Source organism: Gossypium arboreum, chromosome 1, assembly GCF_025698485.1.
Source record: "Gossypium arboreum isolate Shixiya-1 chromosome 1, ASM2569848v2, whole genome shotgun sequence".
Classification (NCBI taxonomy): domain Eukaryota; kingdom Viridiplantae; phylum Streptophyta; class Magnoliopsida; order Malvales; family Malvaceae; genus Gossypium; species Gossypium arboreum.
Window position 1 is genome coordinate 121,740,213 of NC_069070.1, and position 10,504 is coordinate 121,750,716.

At 33.7% G+C, this 10,504-nt stretch overlaps 1 protein-coding gene across 1 annotated transcript; it reads right to left on the bottom strand.

The window, feature by feature from the left end:
- Positions 1-5,856: 5,856 nt before the first annotated feature.
- LOC108480473 (trihelix transcription factor ASR3) lies at positions 5,857-9,018 on the bottom strand. Its single transcript, XM_017783487.2, has 3 exons — positions 8,043-9,018; positions 6,914-6,961; positions 5,857-6,483 (listed from the first exon to the last, which is right to left on the bottom strand). Exons 1-3 carry the CDS (start codon positions 8,791-8,793, stop codon positions 6,191-6,193), a joined length of 1,092 nt encoding a protein of 363 aa, XP_017638976.1. The 5' UTR covers positions 8,794-9,018; the 3' UTR covers positions 5,857-6,190.
- Positions 9,019-10,504: the final 1,486 nt, after the last annotated feature.

Genomic DNA, 10,504 nt, shown 5'->3' on the forward strand with positions numbered 1-10,504 from the left:
AAAACAGGACAAGAAGAGAAATTAAACCTCCAAAGAAGTATGCGAGGTTGATCTAGTTGCTTATGCTTTAAATGTGGTGAAGATATAGATGCGAATCAAGAGCCATTTAATTATTCTAAGGCGATTAGTTGTGAAGACTCGAGAAAAGTGGATGTTTGCTATGCAAGAGGAGATGGAATCACTCCACAAAAAGCGAACATGGGATCTTGTAAAACTTCCTAAAGGTAAAAAGGCATTCGTTGTAAATGGGTGTTTAAAAAGAAAAAGGGACTCGGGAGTTGAAGAACCCGGATATAAAGCAAGGCTTGTTGCAAAGGGTGACGGTCAGTGCCATCTTTCTTACAAAAGATCAAATGTTTCATGAGAGAACAAAACACATTGATATTCGGTATCATTTTGTTCGTGATATTATTGCTCGTGGTGATATTGTTGTGAGCAAAATTAGCACTCATGAAAATCCTGCAGATATGATGACTAAGTCACTTCCTATAACCAAGTTTGAGCATTGCTTAGACTTGGTTGGTGTTCATTGTTGAAGTTAAACCCTTAAGGGGTTTTTGGAAGAGGTGAAGAACTTGTTTATTGAAAGTTCGCGATGAAGAACTTGTTCATTGAGAATTTGTGTCAAGGTGGAGATTGTTAGAATTAAGTGACCCAAAATTCTTATTTAAATAAAATACGATGGAAAATAAAATAAAAGTAAAATCCATATAGAACTAGACTTCTTTTATTTTATTTTAGAATAAGGTTTTTAAACCTTATTAAACTCCATCTATTTTATATTGATTAGGATAAGGTGTTTCAATCCTACTAGAATATGGCTTTGCAAGCCTATAAATAGACATAGTCTATTCCTCTTGTATTTGAGTAAAAATTTTTCGACATAGTGAATTTTCTTCTCCTCTGCCCGTGGTTTTTTTCCCGAAAGGGTTTCCACGTAAAATTTATGTGTTCTTTATTTTTATTTATTTTATTCTATTTTATTTTTCACAATGAAAATTACCAAGACTCATCGCTCATGTATGTTTTTAATTAATGGGTCTTTAATGAAAAAAATGTCAACAGGATTAGTGATATTTAAACAAAAATAAATCTAAGTAAAATCTGCATATAATTGAACTTAAACTAGAGTAATTGTAACGCCCCAATTTTTGGGAATTCTGTGAATGTTGGCATAGGTTTAATTATGTTTGTGGGCCTCTAGAAGGCCCAAGCTTAAGATAGAACCCGACAATTTTAGTTAATTTTTGTTCCATAAGAAAAAGGGGGTGAAATTATGAAATAGGACCTATGTGAAAATGTTTGAAAATGCTATAGATTAAATTGAAGTGGCCAAATAAATAGGAGTGCAAAATAGGAGGATTTGCATGACAAACCTCCCATTTTACATGAAGTGGCCAGCCATCATGTTGTTGTAGACAAAATGTACACTTGATATCCATAATTTATGGTACAAATTGATACAAATTGATAATGGGTTAGGTAAATGTTTCATGACAATGGATTAGGTAAATATTCCATGATAATGGGTTAGGTAAATGTTTCATGATAATGGTTTAGGTAAATGTTTCATGATAAGAAATTCATGTCTTTTGTATTAAAGAATTAAATGGATGAAATATGAAGTTTTATTAAAAGAAAAAGGTGAAAAGAACAAAGTTTTGTCCATCTTTGTTCATCCTAGCCTAAAGTTAGAGAAGAGAAAGGAGAGGAGAAAGCTCTTAAATGTTCGGTCACTTGGGAAGAAAATTGAAGGTAAGTTCATGGTAGTTTGCTTCTATCTTGATGTTCATGAGTTCTTCTTGATTCTATCTTAACTCTTGAAGCATATTTTGATTTTTAGTTGTGTTGTGAGCATTTAGTCATGAATTAAAATGAAGGAAATGGTTGTTGTTTGATGTTCTTTTGATGAAAAATGGAAGATAGGTGAAGTTGAGCCAAACAAATAAGCATGCATGTGCCTTAGATGCTAAAGGGAAAAATCGGCTAACATGTTGTGCTTTAAAATGATGAAATGGAGATTATGCTTAAGTAAAAATCATAGATATGTGATGATTGATTGGTGATATACATGTTTAAATAACATGCATGCAAGATAGGTGTATGAAAGAGTGATTTGGTAACAAATCTGCTTGGGACAGCAGCAGTAACGTGACTTTGGAAAATCACCATAAATTGTGGGAGATGAATTAGAAGCTTAATAAATTATGTAATTAAAGCTTAATGAGTCTAGTTTCAAATGGAATAAACGAGAACATATTTTGAATTCTGTACAATGAGAAATTTGATTCGTAATGAAGAGTGGTCAGATTAGTCAAACAGTGAAACATGGGAAACTTTGAGAAAAATCTGGTATTGATTGGATAAACCAAAAATTCTGAAAATTTTATGGATAGAAGATATATGAGTTTATTTTCAAGGAAAATTAACGGAACTTGATTTGGAGTTTTGTAGCTCCAGTTATAAATGATTTAGTGACTGTTGCTCAGGAAGACAGCTTGCAGTGAAATTATGATTATGTGGTAAACATTGACAAAAATTTGTTAATGGGTTGCTTATTGATTTCTTATAAGCTTACTATGATCTGTAGGTGTGGTTGGCCGAATATTGTAAGGGATTAATACGTAGTTCGTATTTGAATAGTTAGATTAACGTGTTAGTAATCCAATTGTAGGCGGTTCGTGTATGGATCTCGTCAGCATATCGTCGCAAATAGGTGTGTAACTAACACCCTCTTTCTTAGTCTAGATCGGCAAAAGCCGAAAAGCCGAAATGCCGAAAACCGGTATTTTGTAGATTTGCGAGTGTGCGAATGCTCGTAAGGTAAATCGATTAATATTTTTGGTAAGCTGCAAAATTTGGACTGCAAAGTGCATGATTTCTGTGCCCTCGATATTTTTGGGCTTAATGGGCCAAAATTGGAATGATGGGCCAACGGGCCCAATTCGGTAAGAACCCTCGGTACGTGATTCTGTTAGTACGTGAAAAGTAGGAATATGCATGAAAAACCCTAAAATAGATAAATTGCTGAAACACCTTTAAAAGTGGAAAATTTACAGTTTTACCCCTAGGAGATAAATTATCGAAATACCCCTAGGGTTAAATTGACTTAAATGCATGTTTGACTGTTGTTATTTCTTGCATGCCATGTTGTTATTATCGATGCATGGGATTGGGATATTGACGGAGGAAGTCTTGAAAGTGGCTTGTCCACGTCTTGGAGGCTTTGCCTCAATTCTTTCGATAATCGAGCGACAATCTTTGCAATTGTGGAGTGTTAAATTTGGGTGGGTTGAGCTATCCCACATGGAGTGTATGGCTGAATGCGGGTGGAGTGTAGTGGTTGGTGGGTTGAGTAGTCTCCCAAATGGGCTTGCATATGTTCTTGATGTTGCATGTATTTTGAAATGGGCCTATGGGCCATCATTATCTGAATAAGGGCTAAGGCCCGTTTATTATGTCTGAAAAGGGCTTTGGCCCAATATCACTATTACCCAAATGGGCTTGCATATGTTATTGATGTTGCATGTATTTTGAAATGGGCCTATGGGCCATCATTATCTGAATAAGGGCTAAGGCCCGTTTATTATAATCTGAAAAGGGCTCGGCCCAAGACCACTTATTACTGAATGGGCTTAGGCCCAATGGGCTTGGTGACTTGGACTTTGAATGGGTTTTCCTTACACACCGAGTTTCCCCAAACTCACCCTTTTATTTTCATCCACGCAGAAATCCCCAACCATAGTGGGCTTGGGTCGTGAGGGAATTCGGAGTGGCCACCCGTTCGAAAGTTTGATTTTCTTACGTGAACTGGACATCCTTTTAATTACGTTTGAGGTTTTGGGCTTTTAAATGTAATAAGGCCGCTTATTTATTTTTATGGTTTTAATATGTATTACTAAAATAGGTATTACTTATTTTAACTGTTGAAACTGGATAGCTTTAGGCGTTTTCAAAAACAACAGTTGATTTCAAAATAACACGACAACAAGCAAAGCTTCCGCAATGAAAGTATTTTCCAAAATTAATCACTTTTCCTAAAATGACTTAATCAAATCGGTTTCCTAGAAATATCCATGACGTTAAGGTGTGGCAATGGCGATATGCATGTCTAGGATTGGATCCGAAGGAGCTTGGTATAGCGGTCAGATGGACTCACCACCTCTTTTCCGGTTTCCTACGGTGCACTGACTTCCATTCACTTTAACCCTTAATGAATTAATCTTTTGAACATTAAGTACGATTTTCTGGACTTAGAATGGATTTTTTTTTAACGTTTTTTATGTGGCATGCCGGATTCGGCCATAACTTCTGGGCCGGGTTTGGGGTGCTACAGTAATTTTATTAATATTCAGATAAAAATATTTTTCAAATTTTAATTAAATTAATTTTCGAATAAAATATTACGGGATTGAAAGAGTCAAACTCATATAGTAGTTACAGGGACAAAAAAAAAATGTTTGGATTGGATTCAACTAGAGTTTTAAAATAAAAGTTTTGACAGATTAGATCGAACGCATTTATCAGTTTAGTCTCTGACAAATGGGGACATACTAGGATATAATTGAGTCCCGTCATGTTTGGATTGGATTCAATTAGGCTTGAGCTTGATCGAACATCTTTAAGCTCAAGCTTGAACACTGTTAAGCTCACTTATCAACTTTTGTACTCAAACTCAACTCGATAATTAAATTTAGGGTTGATAATATATATTGAGGACAATAACATAATCTAATAATATAAAAATATAAAAAGTTTGATAAGGCTCGCAAGCCATTCGAGTTGAATGTTATTAAGCTAGAATTCAGCTTGAACGATAGCTTGAGCTTGTCCCAATAATTACTAAATCGAGTTCAAATTTTTTTCAAATCAAACTCTAATAACTTACATGTACTTATGTCTCATTTATACCCCTAGAAAATACACCAATATTAGGTTTGGTTTCGATTTGGTCTTACAAAAATCGAAACATTGCACATTAATAGCAAATTTTTAAAATTGATCCGAACCAAACCGTTATAACTTTTATTTCTCATTATTGGGTTGGTCCGGTTCAGTCCATATAAAAACAACTTAATCTTTAAATTTGAATTTGGCAATTCCCACAAGCTTGAGCCCAAACAAGTAATTGAACCGGGTTCAAGGACTAAGGAACTCAACTCGAATAGGTTGGATTCGAAATGAAAATAAAATTACTTTTGAGTTTAATTAACTAATTTTGTTTATCTAAAAATAAATAAATTTTATTTCTATATTTAGCTTTAAAATTGCTTGTTTATACCGAATTTAAATTATTTTTCAATAATAATTAAATATATATTAAAAACTCCATTAAAATTATGAATTACTAATGTTGTAAGAATCAGACCAACAATTAAACCTATCAGATCACTATTTCTTAATTTAACCAATTGAATAATTATTTCAACCATTACCAAAAAAAAAAATCTAGGAAATTCATAAAAATAAAGAAATTTGAAAGAAAAAATTAAGAAAAATTAATAAAAATATAATATAAAAATAAACATTTGTTTTATAAACAATTAAATATTTAAATTTGCTTAAATTCAATTCAAATAATTTTATTTTCCCAATTCGACCAATTTTCACCAATTTAATCAATTTTGACTAGTTTAGTTCTCCGATTTATGATATCAATTCAACTATCAATTTCTAATTAATCCGATCAATTCGATTCAATTCCGACAATTATACGAATAGCTTAAAAGCCAAAAATTAGAACATTCTAACTACCAACATGTAATATTGAACAAACTTATGAAAAAAACTAAAGAAAAAAAAAGAGAAATTAATGACTAATTTATGTTCCTCTATACAATATTATAAGCCATGCAATTCAAAATGTAAAAAATATATATATTAAAATCATATAATCTCATATGTATTACAGAAAAAGAAAAAATAGAGATTTTGTATATGGATCTTCAAAATTCCAAAAAAAAAAAAAAACCTTATTTATTTGTGTATATGGGCACTACAGGGCAGAAACTAAAATATGAATAATGTAGGGGGGGAAATGCAAATATATCCTTGAGAGACAAATAAAATGAATCAAGGTTTGATCCATAAATTTCCAACTTTTTCAGCTACCATCTATTGGTTCGAACCTGCATCGTAGTACTCGGTTTTTATGTACAAAAAAACGTATTACGATTCGCCTTCTTCCTGGTTATAACTTGTCGGCGATCCTCCCTAGAGCATCAGCGAGCTTGTTGAGGACGGCGACTAAGCTATCGGCGTGGTCTTTACGTTGCTGCCTTTCCTGTTGTAAGTTGGTGTTTTGAGCTTCGAGTTGAGCGACTAGCATTTTACCGTTCTTTTCCAAGACGTCGATCAAGTGGTATTGTGGACTGTTGTCCGGTTCTTCGTCTCCATTGGTTACTGTCCGTTTCCTCTTCCTTGCTTCTTGAGAAGCAGAACCGACCTCGGGGTTCGAGGTTGGATGTTTCTCCTTTGTTGTACCTGCATAATGCATTGCCATCCAGCAACAAGGTAATTCTATTTTTAGCCATTTCCCAGTACATTGAACCGACTGAATCGAGTCATCAAGCATAGTTCCGTCCAGTACGGTTGTTTTCCATAACCCTAATTGGTCGTTCCAAGAAACAAGCTAAGGCATGTTCGAGACACAGTCGAGTCAAACATGGCAATCGTCGAGTAAGCAATTGGGCTAATAACAAGATAAATTCCAGTATAGTAAGGATTCAAGCATTTACAAAAATGAAAACAACAGAGCTATGTTACCCTGACTTTTTTTTATTTTTCTTTAGAACATTTGTGTTTGACATTTACAAAAATCCAATCATACTCATTTTAAGACACATTTATATCCAACATTCACGCTCAAATTCGAGTAATATACATAAACCGAGATCGGTAAAATCGATATTACCTTGACTCTTGCTGCCTGGGATAGCTGGCTGTTGCTGGTACTGCTGCTCTGTGAGCATAAAAGGTAAGCAAACAAACACATATAAGCATTTAATGCATCAATGATAACCCTTTTCTGTGAAGATCCAAAACAAAAGGAAAATGCCCGTAAAAACACATATATCAACATGGTGTACATGTGGCATTTGAATAGAGAGAATAAAATGTAATCTGATTTGTAATACAAAGACCTCCATAATATTTTTATCCCCAATTATTTCTTTAACCCAAAGACCTCAAAATTAAATAATCACATTCAACCTCGAATTTGTAACCAAATCAAATCAAACCCTAAATCCTAAACAAGTAGAAACCCACATATTTGAAACTAAAACCTTATTTAAGAAACGCCTAACCTCTTACTATTGTATCTATGGGGAGTTGTAAATTATTTTAGATAATAATAAGTAACAAACAGGGCTTTGGATTTGGACCTTATTATAAAAGGACAAAGGTTCTTGCCATAAAGAAAATATATAGAAAGAAAAAAGCTCAAACACCTCCATTAAAGCAAACCCTTTTTCTCTTAAAGAAAACCCATTAGTATATAGAATTCCAGTATCATAATATAAGAACAAAAGCAAATTGTACATCGTATAAATTATGAGTTAGATTACATTTTATCGCTCTTTATTAAAAAAGATAAATTAATAATTATATATTAGATCAAAAAACAAATTGATACTTTTGTTAAAATCTATTTCTATTTTTAAAAACTCGTCATTGTAGGCTAGAATCTAAAATGCATGCCACTTGAAATTATCTAATTATTTATCAATCTTATCAATTTTTAATAGAAATGGCTAATTTACTTTTTAATCTAAAATGCCTGAACTAATTTGTTATTCTTAAATGGGGCAAAATCAATCTCCCTACAGGGGTAGCTATGATATTTTAACTCAACCGACGCCAATCATGCGCAAACCCTTTGAGTTTACCACGGATTTGTGTGTTCAGGCAGTCGGAGGTCTGCTTTCAATAGAGTCAGGACATGAAAAGGAGACAGAATACTATACCTAACTTGTGCGCATGAATCATTCAAATGTTGATTACTAATTCATTTCTAGTGATCAATATCAATTTAAGATTACCTGAAATAGGGATTGGAGCGGGAACCGACTTTCCGGCGTCGGCGGAAACCGGTAGCTCCACTTTTTCTGGGCTCCCGGCACCGTCGTCTTGTTCGAAGTCCGAAAACAGGCCGTCTTCCGCTGCCGCGCTCCGTCCACTATCGAAAACAGCTTCGTTATCCTCCGCCGTGTCCTGAACTGCTGGAGTTGGGGTCAAAGCCAAAGCCAAAGCTGGAGCCACGACCGAATCAGGGATTTCCACGGCGGAAGAAACGGCGGCGGCGCCGTCGAGGATGTCGTAAACTTCCTTATCGAAGAACCCAGGCAACTTCCTTTCTCTCCTTAAATCATTCCTCATCACCCAAAATGATTCGCTCTCTTCCCTAATGTTACTCTCCCATTCCTTGATCTTCTTAAAATCCCCCGCCAAATTGCTCCACCGTTTCCGGCACTGAACCGGTCCCCGGTTCACTCCATGCCGCTTACAGTACGACGAAACCGAAGCCCACTTCGGTTCCACTTGACTCGACCCGAAAGCTAATCCGGCAGCCCGTCCTCGCCTGACCCGATTCTCCGCCACTCTCTTCCCCTGTATGAGCACAAGTATCTCCTGCCTCGTCCAACGAGGAAGCCTCGGAGCTTTGCTGACGTCATCCCCGCAATCGACGGAAACCGGACGGGATTCAACGCCGTTAATGGCGGCGTTGACGGCTTCTTTCCGGCCGTCAATTGGGTCAGGAGTCGCAGCCAAGCTTAACTGCTCCGAGGCCATAAAAATCGAAGAGAAATAATCGATAAAAAAAAATTTCTTTCTTTTTTTAAAAAAAAAAAATTCGAAAACGCACGTGACAGTGAAAGATAACGAGTAACGGAGTTTTTTTTAGATGAAAAGTCCGTTACGCCGTTTAAAGAAAAAGAATCAGAGAACGGAGAGAGAGACAGAGAGAGAGAGAGAAAAGATAGAAAGAAAAGGGAAGAAAATGAGGGGGGAGTTTTTTGAGAGATGTTTTAATTATTTTATTTAAAAATAAAAATAAAAATTGGTGATATTGACTATTTAACCCTAATCAAGGCTCATTTAGAAATAATTAATTAGGGGTTATAGGTGTAATTGTACTTAATTATTAAAATAAGAATTTTATTGGTCAAATTTTAAAGAATGACCTTCTACTCTTATCTTCTTTATAAATTTATGGAATAACATCATTTTTTGCTTTAAACTTGACAATTAGGTCCACTTTAGTATTTATATTTTTTTTCAATTTGGTACATGAATCTGTCAACCAGATCCACTTTGGTCCTTGAATTTGGATTTCATTAAGATTTGATAATATGACTAGTGTTCTTGACACATAATTGGATTGGTCGATCAGATCGATGGGATTAAGAATCGAATCGATTGGTAACAAAGGGATTAACCCGATTGAATTGGGTATCAAAATATGTATTTTTATCAAATCAACCTTAAAACTTAAATTAAACATTAAAAATTTAACACTGTTACTTTTGAGTACCAAAATATATAACTTTTGTCAAATACAAATATCAAATTAAACCAAAAATAACACAATTACTACATTAAAAAAAATGCTAAACTCACGTATCAAATAATATATTAAGCGATTTATTTTGTGTACTTTTTGAAGTATGTATTTTCAACTTTAAATAATGTGACATGGCTTTTTTTTAATATTTTTCTTTTTTGGGTGATATTGACCATTTACCCTTACTCCAGCTTTATTTAGAAATAATTAATTAGAGGTGATAGGTGTAATTGTCCTTAATTATTAAAATAAAATTTTATTGGTCAAATTGTAGAGGAGGACCCTATACTATATGCTTTTTTTACGATTTTAATCTTGGAATGTGTATTTTTCACATTTAAGGTCAACTTCTTTTTTTTTTCCCGATATTTCCGTTAAATAATTTTACGTGACTTGTGTTTTAAAAATACATAGCATTTTTTTTTGTTGAATTGATTCTTTTTTCCTTTTTTTTTCCCTTTTTCCAAATGTGCAAATATATATTAAAACATATATCGAACATACATCACATATCATTATATGTTTTTTAAGTTATACCAAATTACTTGATGTGATTAACTTTAAAAACCCGATCTCACGAATAAAAATATACCTTTTAAAAAGTTTGATAAACATAATGGACTAATAGTTAATACCTTCGGTAACTTGATTTAGTACTCAATAAATTATTAAATTATAGGAGAGAAATTAAATCTATTGAAAATGTATAATAGAATAAAATTTAAAAAGCTGATCTCAATAATGAAATACACGTTTTGAAAAAGTAAAATAATAGAAATGACCAAATTGAACGGCATAAAAATGAGCAATGGTTAAAGTCTCTTGTTGTCATCTCAATGACAAAAGCTCAAACCCCACTCTCCCCGATTTTTTACTTGACTCGATGTCCTTGAAAAAATTGATCAAAATATAGTAGAGAAACTAAATTTGTAAATAATA